Source organism: Eptatretus burgeri, chromosome 14 (genome assembly GCF_056783735.1).
Source record: "Eptatretus burgeri isolate ZD-2024b chromosome 14, Ebu_testis_v1, whole genome shotgun sequence".
NCBI lineage: Eukaryota > Metazoa > Chordata > Myxini > Myxiniformes > Myxinidae > Eptatretus > Eptatretus burgeri.
In genome coordinates, this window is record NC_140974.1 from 21,354,005 (window position 1) to 21,370,529 (window position 16,525).

The 16,525-nt window shown below is 41.2% G+C and overlaps 1 protein-coding gene and 1 pseudogene across 1 annotated transcript in view; one reads left to right on the plus strand and one right to left on the minus strand.

Moving 5' to 3' along the window:
• Positions 1-16,525, minus strand: part of LOC147012762 (voltage-dependent P/Q-type calcium channel subunit alpha-1A-like) — a gene marked incomplete at its 5' end in the record, with an annotated part of 328,227 nt that overhangs the window by 102,569 nt on the left and 209,133 nt on the right. The window contains 2 exons of the mRNA XM_085853452.1: positions 8,263-8,365; positions 10,776-10,882. Of these exons, the coding sequence (XP_085709578.1) occupies positions 8,263-8,365; positions 10,776-10,882 (210 nt within the window). The remainder of the gene's footprint in view (positions 1-8,262; positions 8,366-10,775; positions 10,883-16,525) is intronic.
• On the plus strand, positions 14,138-15,091 carry LOC147012763 (uncharacterized; annotated as a pseudogene).

Sequence of the window (16,525 nt, forward strand, 5' to 3'; positions counted from 1 at the left end):
CCCATGGTGTTAATTCAGTGGCCAACAGGACTCAAACTCAGAACCCTATGATCCCAAGCCACCGCCATAACCGCGAAGCCAACACCAGGCTACATGTTGAATCACAAACATGGTATCATTTGATTGGCAAATCAGTGTGTACAAGCGGTGAACATACAGTGACAGGACCAGTTTCAGTCTTGTAATTTTACATTCACCCTTTGGAGACATTGATATACCCATTATTCAACTGGCACTTTTTCCTGAGGCTGAACATGGCGTATATCTGGATAATCGTCATGGAAACAGCAGAAAGATGTTTAATATTGCCAGCTGTGATCTGTCTGTTCCTGTCAAGAAGGCTTTGGTCAAACTGTATGCCTTCACAGGCAATGATTGTGCGATTTTTCGAAATGGAAAGATCTGTCTCACCCTCCTGAAAAAGTAGACCAAGTACACCGATGTGTTTGTTGAGCTTTGATCAAATTAGAAAGTTGGCAATGGGGTCATGGATGTGTTCAAGGAATACATCTGCAAGATGTACAGTGTGGTAGAAAGCGATTGGAAAGTGTGAACACATCATGGCAACAGATATTATGGGAGAAATATAACAAAGATGGACGAAAAGTTGACCTGTCTCTGCTACCACGATGCAAGGAGAGTTTAGTGTTGCACACCCAGTGAGCCAATTGTTTCTGTTGCTTTTGGAGATTGTAATCCGCTGCCTTGATCGATGCCTCAAACCCATCTTTCAATGGTTGGACAAATGAACTGTCTGTCCAGCAGACAAAAAACCCATTCCCTGATATTGTTCCTGGACCCCTATTGGGTCGATTTGACCTGACACTACCTCTGCCCTTCCAATCTAATATATTGTTAGCTAGTACTCTTTTACCCATATGAGGGGCGGGGTTGTTCACCCCCACCCCCATCGGGGTTGTGTACTCCCTACTCTGCCTCGGCTGAGCCCCCCCCAATCTGTGGAGGTGCTCTGTCTAGTCTCCACTTCCAAGGTTGGAGCGATCCATGAGGGTGTATTGTCACCCTTGGCGGGACTCAGGCGGTCAGCGAAGATGATCCTGGGGAGGGCCCATGGCCACATTTTGATCTCAATTACCACGTCACTAATTTGCACCAGGATGACCCCTATGCCCTGCCAAGAAGCAGTGAGTTTCAGGCAACTGCCCGTACATCCTCCGGGGATTGAAGAACCAAATCTTCATCCCCAGGCAGTACTTGCTCACCTGGCTCTGGTAGTCGTACCTGCACTTCATTCTTTCACCCACCAGATAGAGTTGGTGGTGTGCGACTGCACGGTCCCTTTCTATGCCTTCCTCCAGGTGACGTGTGTAACCCTCCCCAAGTGGTCTATCAGGACATTCAGGTGGCGGACCGCACAGCAAATCGACGGGAGCCTGCAGTTCCCACCCATACATGGACAGCATTGGGCTTCATGTGGTGGCTCCATGTTGACTGTTCGATAAGCCATTAACAAATATGGAAGATGTTTGTCCCAGTCATCCTGAAGGGTGGTGGTAAATAGGGTCAATTGTTTAATTAAGGTTTCATTAAACCTTTCCACCATCCCATCAGAATGTGGCCTTGATTGATGAGAGACTGCACACCTCTTTTAGTAATTGACGTTCAAAACTTCGGCCCTGATCAGTGTGCAGTTCCCCTGGGATCCCATGCCGACATACAAATCCTTCCATGAAGGCCTAGTGCCACAACTCAAGCTTCTTAGTTAGGGAGCGCATAGGCCTCTGGCCATTTGGTGAAATAGTCCATAATTACAAGGATGTACCCATTATCTTGGCAAGTGGGGAGCAGTAGTCCTAAAATGTCCATAGACACATTCTCAAGGGGAGCCCCCACTTGGTGTAAATTAAAGGGGTCCCTCATCCTCCGTGATGGTCCCTTTTTGGCAATACAGGCATCACATGATCGACGCCAGTCCTGTATGTTGCACCCTGTATGTTGCACCCTGTATTTACCCAACAGAATCGCCAGCGGACCCGAAATGTTGTTTTTGTCCTGCCCAAATAGCTGTTGGGGCGGGTACCATGCACCTGGTCCAAAATTGTGGTCTTGAACTGATCTGGAACTATCAGCCAGGAAGTTTTCTCAAAGAGAATTTCCACCCATTTGTGATGAAATATGTTGTCTCCCATTGCCAGGATTTTCCATTGAGCCCAGTATGGCTTTGTTCGTGCTCCAAAGGGGGGGGGGGGTGAATTCCTCTCCACTGGATCTTTTACCTAAGCAGATCCATTCGTACACTGGCCCCAGCACAGATTCTTCCTGCTGGGCCATGCTCTAAGCCAAAGTTACAAATTCCTCATCTGCAGTTAGTTGCAAAACTGGCCCTCCCACCCAGGCTGCATGGACTAGGATCTTATGGACAGAGTCTGCCAATTTGTCCCTGTCCTCATGTCTTGTACAGAATTTAGTTTTCTCTCAGTCAAGGGCATCAAGAGAGTGTGTCGGTATTCCCATGAGCCTTCCCAGATATATGGGTCCCATTGAAATTGTACTGCTGCAACTTTTCCAACCACCTTGCAATTTGACCCTCGGGTTCCTTGAACTGTAAGAGCCATTTGCAAGGAGGAATACGACAGTAAAATAGATAAAAGAATAAAGAATGGGATATAAGACCTGCCTAAAAGCCCTTGCAACACATTTTGTCCAATATACCCACTAGACATGAGAAGAGGGCTATCTAAAACAGACACAAATGAAATAACTGTCTCAGGACCACTATATGTTGTGTGCCTTAGTCTTGGGGGAGTGCTGGCTTGGCAGACCGCAACATTATTGGGGAGGGCCCATGGCCGCATTTTGATCTTAATTACCACGTCACTAATTTGCACCAGGATGACCCCCATGCCCTGCCAAGAAGCAGTCTGTATGATGATGATGATGATGATGATGATGATGATGATGATGATGATGATGATGATGATGATGATGATGATGATGATGATATTTTGAGGGACATTATTATGCGTGCATGTGATGCAAGAAAAACAATTCTGATGAGAAAGCATCTAAAAATGCAAAGCCCATCCGTGTCCACTTTGTTCTCAGACTAAACTTGACAAAAACGACAGCTAAACAAGTTTAAATCCATGTATTCACTGGGAATCGAGTGTTTTCCTTGATATTGTAGTGTTTTTTTTCCCCAGCAACCACATTCCTGTAATTTTCCTCCATGGACTGCTGCATAATGCCCCAGCCACCATAGATATAAAAAAAGGATGCATTAATAAATCGGTGACTGCGCACAAACCGAACAAGCCTGCAAAACATGTCGAACAGCAAAACACCATGTCAGAACAGCAAAACCGATCATCCTGATTTTGGTTAACCAATTCAATGATGCAACATGCATTTTTTGTTCAAATTTCAAGTCAATTGAATGAAAATTGACGGTTTTTTTTTTTTGCATCTTTGACCTTTGACCCTCTGACCGAATTATTCAAAAAATTTCCGGCCAGGACACACACACGCACAAGTGATCACAAAACACCGTCTCCCGCTGCACGGTGGATGGGCTAATAATAATTATCAATGTGTGTGCACAGAAATGACACAAGTGCCGAATTGTGCAGTTTAAACAACTGCAGTTGAAAACTATAAAGCATCTGAAAATGCAAAGCCCATCCATTTGGATTCAGCCTTTTCTTCTTCTTCCACATGCTAAACTACCTTTGACGTCTTGACCTTTTGACCAAATTCTTAATTTGTCTTCTCCACGTTCTCATAATAAAGCTTTGTTGAAAATTTGATGACAAAAGCTCAAATGGTAAAAACATTATGGCCCAGACAGACACACAGAAAACAGACACACACACACACACACACACACACACACACACACACACACACACACACACACACACACACACACACACACACACACACACACACACACACACACACACACACACACACACACACACACACACACACACACACACACACACACACACACACACACACACACACACACACACACACACACACACACACACACACACACAGGAGTGATTACAAAAACCCAACTCCTGCCACGTGAAGCTAGAACAATACTCGGTAGAGCGCATACCTCCACTAGGATGAACAGTTTACATTTTGTATCCCACTGATGGGTCAGATCTGAATCCGGACCTGAACCAAAATCGAATCAGCTTGTTCTTGTCACTTAACCAACTCATCCACCTCGATTATATTGTCATAACTCGTCCACAACTTTTTGAGATAACTTTGGCAATGCATAGTTTTTAGCCCCATCTCTGAATGGAGAAGAATCACCCCAAAAATTGCCCTATCTGGATCCGGATTCAAATCTGCACCAAAATTGAATCAATTAGTCCTTGTCACATACCCAACCTGTCCACAACGTTTCAGCGGGGAATCCATCCATAACCTTTTGAGATGTCATGCAATATCGTTTTTAGCACCAACTCTCAATGGTGAAGAATCAGTTAAAAATTAAATAATTCTCGCATCCAGATCTGGATTCGGATCTTCACCAACATTGAATAAGTTCTTCCTGGTGGCATTTCCAACCTGTCCACCAAGTTTCGTCAGAATCCATCCATAACGTTTTGAGATATTGTGTTATACTTGTATATCATTTTTGGCCCCAACTCTCAATGGTGAAGAATGCCTTGAAAAATTATCGGATCCAGATTCAGATTCAGATTCGGATTTGGATCTTCACCAAAATCGAATCAATTAGTCTTGTGACACACCCAACATGTCCACCAAGTTTCATCCGAATCCATCTACAACTTTTTGAGATACCATGCAATATTGTTTTTCGCCCTGTCTCAATGATGAAAAATCACTTAAAAATTAAATAATCCTCGTAGGATTCGGATCTTCACTAAAATTGAATCGATTCATCCTGATCACACACCCAACTTGTCCACCAAGTTTCGTCCGAATCCATCCATAATCTTTTGAGATATTGTGCTGTACATCGTTTTGGCCGGTCACCGGTCACCTTGGCCGGTCACCCACAAACAGAAATCATTTCAGTATGATTGCTTCAAAACTGCGGCCAAAAATCATGTGACAAACAGACAGACAGAGAAACAAACAAACAGACAGACAAACAGACAAATGCTACAGACCAACATAATAGGCAAAAAATTTTTTTTCACCAAGTAACAAGAAAGATGTCATACAGAGCACAATACTTGCAAAATCCTTAAAGCAAATTTGACCTTAAAATAATTGGTGCTTAAATTCAACGATCAAATATGCAAATCCTCTTCAAATTTCAAGTCAATCGGATGAAAAATGATGATTTTAGAAATTCGGCCTATGTTCACCTGACCTCAAGATAACTGGCGGTTGAATTCAATGACCTGATGTGAAATCCTCTTCAAATATCAAGTCAATCGGATGAACATTGACGATCTTAGAAACTTCACCTCAGTTGTTGATCTTTGGTCGATGTTGACCTTTTGGCTGATGTTAACCTCAAAAATAATTGGTGGTTGAATTTAGTGACCAAATATGCAAATCCTCTTTTGACCTCGAGACCTCAAAAGTAATTGGTGATTGAATTCAGTGACCAAATCTTGTTCAAATGTCAAGTCAAAAAGGATGAAAATTTGGGATTGTAGAAATATCACCTAAGTTGTTGACTTTGGCCTATGTTGACCTTTTGACCTCAAAATCAAGAGGCTTCTTGCTTATGACCATCTCTACTATTTGGAGTTTCGTGAAAATTGGTTTGAAATTGTGACCTGCAAGCGATTGACGTACAAACACACAGAATCACAGACCAGACCAACCAATACTGTATACTTGCAAATCTTCGATCTTGCAAGAAAATAAACAAACAAAGACAAACAGACAGACAGGTGTGAAAACATATCCGAATTAAGTGTATTTCAGCACCTTGGCCCATCGATTTTTTAAAACACATCTTCACGCTTAAATGTTGATATTTTTGATACTTTGGCATGTATGTGCAGAAACGTTCTATGTCGCTAGATATTTCAAAAATAAAATAAATTTTCATGCATTTTCCTACAGATTCATTGGCCTTAGCATAAAAGCTTAACATCTTGACAAACAACTGATGATGATAACATTACGAGAGTTGAAAAGCGACACTTCATTCAAATCTGCATGAAAAGTATGGGGGAGGGATTCTTTCCGAGCATACTTGTACTTACAAAATCTATGTTGGGTCAATTGTTTTTATGTATTGGAAAGTTCTTTGATGTGCCTATCAAATAATACCATGTTTGTTAAAGTAGTTTCTACCTGAATTGAGAAAGGGATTATTAACCTTCGATGCAGTGATGACAAAATGTCATAAAATGTGGTTGGGTAGGAACTACAATGAAACAGGCAAAAATTACAATTTTTCCTCTGAGATGGTGCGGTCAACAGCAGATCCTGCACCTGCAGGATGTCAGCTACAGAAATATACTACTCGCATAAATTCCCCTTTCAGGTGACACCCCACCTCCATCTAATCCCCTGACCATTTGTAAATGTCATGTTTTCAGAAATGAGCAAAGCTCTATTAATGCTCAAACACACAAACAGCATGTCAAAGCCAATTATCAACCAGGGAGAAAGGTCAAACCACCACACATCGACATCAATAAGTCTTTGTGTACAAAATTCGTAAAGCCTTAAAAAAGGTGAGAAGAGTAAAAGGTCGTGGTGCCTCATCAGAACGCCACCTTTGTGAATGATTGACAAGGCAAAGATGATTGATTCATGTGTTTTGAAGAAAATTGTTGGACATTTCAATGATTTTGTTATATTTTGAGCAGTCGAAGAGGGGAAAGAAAAAGAAAAAAAAACACAAAGAAAAAGAGATGTCCATGAAATGCTTGGGAATTTCCATCCATCCATCCATCCATCCATCAGGACCATACTCTTGGCAGAGCGTTGGTGCTGTCTAAGAAGTCTCCTTGGCAATTGGGTACAATCCTGGACAGGTCGCCACTCCATCACAGGATACCAGCAAGCTGGCACTCATTTTGCCAACCTCAGAAGGATGACAGGGAGAGTCAACCCCACCCGGTATTAATTCAACAGCAAAGAAGGATTGAAACTCAGGATCCCAGGATCCCAAGCCCACCACCCGAACCATTAAGCCAACACCAGGCATGAATTTCCACACCAATATTAATATCTTGCTTCAAGCATGAAATGCAAATAGAGGTCGATATCCTCCATCGTCCCAAGTCATTCCTTTAAAATCAGAACCACTCACAGCCTGGAATGCCTTTGTCCATAGCTCAATGGAGTACTGCTCTCCCCTATGGGCTATGACTGCAGCATCATTACCCAATGCACGCAAAGCGAAAAACAGGCAATTGGTTCATGTCCGTCCGTCTGTCTGTCATCACTTTATGATCGTCAGTTTATGTTCGAGGAACAACTTAAGTTGAGTGTTAGATTTTGAACACGAATGGGAACATTAATTGGAAGACAACTTTAGTTTTACCATATTTTGGCTTTGAATTTGTTCTGACAGCACATGCACAGACAGGAGTGAGATAATATTTTTACTCTGTCTGCCTGCCTGGCAGTCAAACAAAATTGAAAATCATTCCAAACACGAAACTTGTATGTATATTTATATAAATTATTCTACATATATTAAACCACATCACCATCAATTTTGGTGCTTTTTTTTTAATTTGAACAATTCTTCGACATTTTTAGAGCTAATCTGCTGGACTATTACCCTGTCAACCTCAACCTTCCTGAATCTCGATCTTGTATGGAAGAAGAAGAAAAAGACTGTAAAATCCTAAAACATTGTGCCTGTATGCTTTCCTAATTATGGTATTATTTTGATTTTGATCTGTACTCTTTGGGATGTTTATAAACATTCACAATTGCATGCACATCATTATTTATACTTGGGTGCACATCACTGTAAAAATCTAAATGCATGAATCTTTACGTCATTGTGCATTAGAATATATGCACACTCTTTCACATTTAGAAATAAGTGAATAATAGTTAAATATACAAATAATTTTTACCAAATTCACAAACCCCTAGTATTGTGTGAACTTTTCATTTGATGTCGGACTCAATCAATATAGGTAATTGCCTGAACTACCCTTCCAATATTTTTTCATTAAGCCTGAATGAAACCTCAAAATATTTCCATCCAATCTCATAATAAATATTTGCCAACACAAATCAAACCTCGAAAAAGTCAATACAAGTCAAATATACATATAATTTGATTGAGCTTGAATGATCTCAATGCACATTGATACTCACCTTCAACTTTGGAAGCCTCTTTATGGTCTTAAGAGGCCTCAATACCCTTAACACCCGCAGTGACTTGATGGTGTTCAGTTCCTTCCCACCTTTCTTATTGCTCCTTTACATCAAACACACAAACAATAGTAAACATTCATCCTAATTTTACCATTCACAGTGTGATAAACCAAAAGTTATGATTGGATGTACAGTAGCTACACTCAAAGGAACCGACCAAGTTAGCTGCCTGGAACTTTAGGTTTGATTCCCGATGACAAAATGGAGAATCTGAGGCTCTGTTGGCAGAGTGTTGCATGATTGAGGAGGTGATCTTCAGGTGGGAGTGTTAAACCGGCTCTCCCAGTCCCATCCAATATAGTATACTTGCTTTCAGACAGGAAAGACCCCCACAGTACCATTAAAAAAGTAGCAGATCATTGTTTTGGCATGCAATATCCTAATTCAAAATGACTGCCTTAGATTTCCCATGGTAAAGCAAAGGTAAGCTGTGCAGTGTATTCCTTGCCTCGAATACTTCCAGTGATACTCCCTCTTATCAAAGAATGGTGCTAGTCAATGACAACAGGTTTGTATGCGGATGTGTGAAACAACTTCTTGGTTGGTTCCTTTGTGTATTCCAAGATCATCAAAATACATCACATAAGTGTGTGTATACATGTATACATACATATATATATATATATATATATATATATATATATATATATATATATATATATATATATATATATATATATATATACATACATACACATACACTGCACTGTATTCCAAAAAACATCAATGTCAACATTGGAGAGTCAAAGTGTTGTCAGCAGAAGAAGTGGAGGTTGATAGAACAAAGGAAAACTTTACTATGAGCTCATTGCAATGTTCTACAAACATTCAAACTGAAAATTATGAATTACATTGACTGCTGTTGTTTATGTAATGGAATTGCAGTAAGAGTCAAGATGGCAGTCAGGAACTTAATGTTTTGTCAACACTGGCAAAGAACTTCATCAAAACTCAAAATGGTTAATTTCTGTTTAACATGAAGGATCACTGAGAAATGTGTCTTAAATTGTATTTTTTTTTTTAAACAAAAACATGTGGATTAAAACATCACTGCAGTATTTTTAAAATGAGAGCAAAGAGACTGAGTTTTGCAGCACGAAGAACAAATGAAGAAGAATAAGATGGCTTTACCCCATCTGGCTCCTCCAGACAGTTTAATATGATCCAACAGCGAGGCACGTATGTGAAAAAAAAAACACACACAAACAGACACACACACACACACACACAACACTCAGGTTCAATTCCAAACATAGATCAATGTATCATGAAATGAAATGGTATAAAAGCACGTGGACAAATGATGGATGTTGACCCTTTAAAAAGTCATGAATCATCATAAAAAGCTTTCTTCCAAACAAAAAATGACAAATACAGTGTCAACAGGATTATCTATCAAGTCATTGTTATTATTACTCAAATATAATTGTTTATCGATACAAATAAATGTCAGTGTGTGTATTTGTGTGTGTGTTGTATAACATATTCTCTCTGCATAACATAGAAACATATTCTCGATGCCAACTTCCCTACCCCCACCCTCTCTCTCTCTTTGTCCCATCCTTGCTCTGCCCCCTCCCCACCCCAATATAGTGCAGCACCCTCTTCCCACACCTCTCTCACTCCCCCTCCTATCTTTTTGTCTGGCTGTCTGTCTGTCTGTCTCTGGACGTATCCGGACAGTGGTTATGTTCGGGCGGTGTCCGTCTCCGGACGCCTCCGGGCAGTGCTTGTCTCTAGGCTGTATTTATAGTATGACCAGTAGAAATTGGATTTCAGACATTATTTTGTTTCTATCTACACTATTATTCTATGCACAATAATTTTGATGAGACAATATGAATCGGAATTAATGCTCCACTGCAGGTCTGTCTTCCCTTCTTCCCTTCCTCTCACTGCCTTTCCTTCCTTTACCCCTCCTCACTCCCCTCCCTCCTCACTCCACCACTCCCCTCTCTCTCCCTCCTCTATTTTTCCCCCATCTCGGTATTCCCGTGAACAAAGCGATGGGTGATCAATATGACACAATTATAGATGCATCCTCAACCGTGGATCTTACCAATATTGATGTGGCCAAAGCAGACTATCATAGCTTTCTAGAAATGGAAACCTTTTCAAAGAAAGAGCATGCAATCATGAAATAACGTCATGCAAGTTTGTAATTCAGCTCATTCGAAGCATAGTCCACAAAAGGCCTCTACACAGAAGAAGTTCAAGACTTGACTCGTTAAAATATCCTTGAGATGGCGATACTGGAAATAATCGGTTGAAGGGCCATTTCGCTGATGAGAATGATTTTATTTACATCTGATCAATTGATTGCAAGGAAGAAGCTTTGTAAATTGAGGAGTTAAATGCAAGTTAGTGAGAGCAAATAGCTTCAAAGAGAAAAGAAAAGAAGCAAAAGAAGGATGGAAGAATGCTGCTGCTTGAAAAGGAAATTGAAGACTCACGAGAAGGCGAAAGCCAGCAATGCACCGCTGACGACAATAAAATCAAGAATGTTCCAGAGGTCTCGAAAATAGGATCCACGATGCAGCACCAGACCAAGGTCAATCATCTACCAGGATGCAAGAAACAATTTTTTATTTATTTCAGAAGTAGCACACCTATAATACAAAAATGCTCTCGCGCGCGCGTGTGTGTGTGTGTGTGTGTGTGTGTGTGTGTGTGTGTGTGTGTGTGTGTGTGTGTGTGTGTGTGTGTGTGTGTGTGTGTGTGTGTGTGTGTGTGTGTGTGTATGGATATGTATGTGTGTGTGTGTGTATATATATATATATATATATATATATATATATATATATATATATATATATATATATATATATATATATATATATATATATATATATATATATATATATATATATATATATATTATAATATATATTATAATATATATATATATATATATATATATATATATATATATATATATATATATATATATATATATATATATATATATATTATAATATATATTATAATATATATATATATATATATATATATATATATATATTATAATATAATATATACGAGGCCTGTCGAAAAAGTAACGGGAATGAGCCTGCTGTGTGCTCCACTTACACAACTTGAATGAACGGGTTGCGTCAGTCTTTCACAACATTCCAGCAATATATGTGATTGGTAATGGTTGACTGCGCTCATTGTGTGATTTTTTTTTACAGGTCGTGCTTTATACGTTGTCTAGTCTGAGTCGTCATGCTACGAGTCGTGAGCAGAGAGCCAATCTGAAGTTTCTTGCCAAGCTTGGCAAAACACCTTCTGAATCCTTCGCAATGCTGCAGCAAGTCTACGGGGAAGAAACGATGTCATGTACACGTGCATTTGAATGGCACACGAGGTTCAAAAAGAGACGGGAGGAGGTTGAAGACGATCCACGGTCTGGAAGACCTTCAACGAACAGAACGGCGGACAACATCGAGCGTGTGAAGCAGATGGTGTGTGCAGATCGTCGACTCACGGTGCGGATGATCGCTGAGGAACTTTCCATCAACAAGGACACTGTCTGGAGCATCATCACTGAAAATGTCAAAATGCGCAAGGTGTGTGCAAAGATGGTCCCCAAGCTGTTGTCCGAGGACCAGAAACAGCAAAGAGTCACCGTCTGTCAAGACATTATCGAGCGTCTCGAGGACGATCCAGACCTGCTCGGGAGAGTCATTACTGGCGATGAATCGAATATATTCACATACGATCCTGAGACCAAATGGGAGATTGGTCAGTGGAAAAGTCTTGCATCACCAAAACCAAAGAAAGAAAGGATGTCGAAGTCGAAGGTCAAGATGATGCTCATCCCATTTTCTGACATCAAGGGCATCGTCCACTTGGAGTTTCAAACTGTTGTGCATCTTAGATGGGTCAATATACAACCAGAACAGCCGTACCCCAAAAAATTTTTGTTTTTTTTTTGTTTTATTGCATTTCCTTAGATTTTAAGACTTACTTAGGAACATATCAAAAGTTGGACAGAAATGGACCATGGGAAAGTAAAAAATTTTGACATGATAAGAATGTCACAAAACCATGCACGATTCACTACGTCGAAAACGAACCACTATGCAGATTATTCCGTAGTACGTTTCCTCCTCATATACAGTGGGGAGAACAAGTATTTGATACACTGCCGATTTTGCAGGTTTTCCCACTTACAAAGCAGGTTGAGGTCTGTAATTTTTATCTTAGGTACACTTCAACTGTGAAAGACGGAATCTAAAACAAAAATTCTGAAAATCACATTGTATGATTTTTAAATAATTAATTTGCATTTTATTGCATGAAATAAGTATTTGATCACCTTCCAACCAGTAAGAATTCCAGCTCTCACAGACCTGTTAGTTTTGTCTTTGAGAAGCCATCCCATTCTCCACTCATTACCTGTATTAACTGCACCGATTTGAACTCGTTATCTGCATAAAAGACAGCTGTCAACACTCAATCAATCAGACTCCAACCGCTCCACAATGGGCAAGACCAGAGAGCTGTCTAAGGACATCAGGGACAAAATTGTAGACTTGCACAAGGCTGCGATGGGCTACAGGACAATAGGCAAGCAGCTTGGTGAGAAGGCAACAACTGTTGGTGCAATTATTAGAAAATGGATGAAGTTCAAGATAAGTCAATCTCCTTGGTCTGGGGCTCCATGCAAGATCTCACCTCGTGGAGCCTCAATTATCATGAGAAAGGTGAGGGATCAGCCCAGAACTACACGGCAGGACCTGGTCAATGACCTGAGGAGAGCTGGGACCACAGTATCAAAGAAAACCATAAGTAACACACTACGCCGTCATGGATTAAAATCCTGCAGCGCACGCAAGGTCCCTCTGCTCAAGCCAGCGCATGTCTAGGCCTGTCTGAAGTTTGCCAATGACCATCTGGATGATCCAGAGGAGGAATGGGAGAAGGTCCTGTGGTCTGATGAGACCAAAATAGAGCTTTTTGGTTTAAACTCCACTTTCCGTGTTTGGAGGAAGAAGAAGGATGAGTACAACCCCAAGAACACCATCCCAACCGTGAAGCATGGAGGTAGAAACATCATTCTTTGGGGATGCTTTTCTGCAAAGGGGACAGGACGACTGCACCGTGTTGAGGGGAGAATGGATGGGGCCATGTATCGCGAGATCTTGGCCAACAACCTCCTTCGCTCAACAAGAGCATTGAAGATGGGGTGTGGCTGGGTCTTCCAGCATGACAACGACCCGAAACACACAGCCAGGGCAACTAAGGACTGGCTCCGTAAGAAGCATCTCAAGGTCCTGGAGTGGCCGAGCCAGTCTCCAGACCTGAACTCAATAGAAAATCTTTGGAGGGAGCTGAAAGTCTGTGTTGCCCAGCGACATCCCTGAAACCTGAAGGATCTGGAGAAGATCTGTATGGAGGAGTGGGCCAAAATCCCTGCTGCAGTCTGTGCAAACCTGGTTAAGAACGACAGGAAACGTCTGATCTCTGTAATTGCAAACAAAGATTTCTGTACCAAGCATTAAGTTCTGTTTTTCTGATGTATCAAATACTTATTTCATGCAATAAAATGCAAATTAATTATTTTAAAATCATACAATGTGATTTTCAGGATTTTTGTTTTAGATTCCGTCTTTCACAGTTGAAGTGTACCTAAGATAAAAATTACAGACCTCAACCTGCTTTGTAAGTGGGAAAACCTGCAAAATCGGCAGTGTATCAAATACTTGTTCTCCCCACTGTATATCTTACATAAATATCTCGGTTTCAGGGGCGGAGAATGCTCTGATGGCATTCAATGTATATGGTCAATGTAAATTGACTGCATGCTTCTAAAATATCTCATTTTTGTATTTTCAGAGATAGAAAATGAACTCTTTATATGGTAAAGAGACCTGCCCTTTATGCCAAAGGGGATTGGACTGTGAGGAAACAGTATTAGTTCGTGAGAAAGGAGCAGAAGGCATCAACCGTGCAAGTGCCGAAAGGGGTGTTGACATCAGAATCCTAGCTGGTACCAGTGTTCACAAATCATGCCGAGTGAATCACATAAACAAAAAGGACATTGCTTTAACCAAGAAGGATCATGCGGAATCAGGTCCATCAGTCAAGAGGAGTGCTCGCATTTCCCTGGGACCATATGACAGTAAAACACATTGCCTTTTCTGCGGCACTGAGGTTAAGGAAGAGGACCCAAAGCGAGGCCATGCAGAAACAGCCAGTTTTGGCTACGTGAAGACTGACGCATTTGTTAAAACTATATCAGTTCATTGCAAAACAAGGAGCGATGAATGGGCCATTGCTGTTCAAGGCCGCATTGAATATTTTGAGGGTGATCTCCATGCAGCTGACTGTGTGTACCACAAGTCCTGCAACATTAATTTTCGCACAATGCGAGACATTCCACAACGGTTCAAGCCAACTGAGTCAAACAAGAGACGAAAAATGGGAAGGCCTAAGGACAGTGACCAGAATGAGGCTTTCGATAAGGTGTGCTCTTTTCTTGAAGACAACGATGAGGAACGGTTAACAATTACAGACCTGGTGGATAGAATGGAACAATACCTGGGTGATAGTGAATCCAATGCATATGGGAACCAATACATGAAAGGAACAGCTTAAAAAACGATATGGTGAATCTATATTCATGGCAGAGGGTAGAGGCTTAAAAGACATTGTGACATTCAGAGAAAAAACGTCCCAGATCCTCCGTGACCACTACAATGCACCACGAGAAGATGATGAAGAAGCACAAAAACGTGCAATTCTTCAGACTGCTGCAAACTAATAAAAAGTGACATAAAAACAAAAGTTGCACCAAATGGGGATACATACCCAACTACTGCAGACCTAAGCCTTACTGCTGCATTGGGGTATGTCCCAGCTGGCCTGTGATTCTCGCTGCAGCATCTTTTGGTCGGGAAAGATACATCTAGGGAGGTTGCTGGTATTGGACAAGAAGTCATCCAAGCAGTGCGTCCAAGGGCTGTAATTGCACCATTGCAGCTTGGTCTTGCAGTGCAAATGCATCACTTGTATAGGTCTCGTTTCTTGATAGATAGTCTATCAACCTTTGGCTTTTCCTCATCTTACTCCGAAGTGCAACGGTTTGAAGTAAATGCAGCCTCTTCTCTTGCTCCGGATGTGTTTGGAGGTGACACCGACATTCTTGATACATCCTTGTTATTTGCTGGAGACAATGTGGACCACAACATCATAACGTTGGATGGAAAGGGTACCTTTCATGGGATGGGCATGATAGCAGCTATTACACCAGGCCGGCAATCTAGCCACATCATATCTAGAAAGAAAATGTCTGACAGGAAGCTCGTCGAACTGACGAAGCTCAATATAACAGATTACCGCTATGCAGAGCACATCAACCGCAACCTCAAATTTCAGCCCCTCCCTTTGTTATCAATTTGTGATCGCACAATTGACAGATTATGGGAGATGTCATTTTGCTTCGAAAAGAGTGCACCAAATTGGCAAGGCATGATGCACTTTCTGCATGAGGAGTGTGATCACCCAGGGAAAGCCTCAATACAGTTTCTCCCAATGATTGATATGAACCCAGGTGACAAAACCTGCATCTTGTCAACTCTTGATTACCTGAGCAAACTTGCATCAAAACACAATATGCCAACAATCATCACATTTGACCAACCGCTGTTTTGGAAGTCCTCTGAGATAGTGAATGCTCTTCCTGCTGATAACCCAATCCAGAATGCAGTGCTACTGCTTGGGAGCTTCCACACATTAATGAATTTGTTGGGTGCCATTGGAAGTTTGATGGATGAAAGTGGACTGAAAGAGATCCTGGAAACAGTGTATGGTCAAAATGCTGTTGTGCACATGCTGAGTGGGAAGGCAGTACAACATGCTTTTCGTGGCCATTTGCTTGTGGATCAGTGTCTTACACGTCAGGTTGTTGGCAAGATTGTGGAAGTTGACCCTGGGTTTCAAGAACAAGTGGCAGAACTGGAGCGACTGTACATTTCCCTGGAGACTGTCGAAAGTGACACTATAGAGTCTGTGTTGCAATCAGAGTGCATTCATTTCATTGACAATAGATTGAATCAGGAAAGGAATAAACTTGCAAAGGACTCAAAAACCAGTGCACTTTGGATCAACTACCAGCATATGTTGGGAATTGCAAGGGCACTTGTGGCAGCTGATCAGACGGGGTCCTGGGAGATGCATCCCCAAGCCATATCAGCTT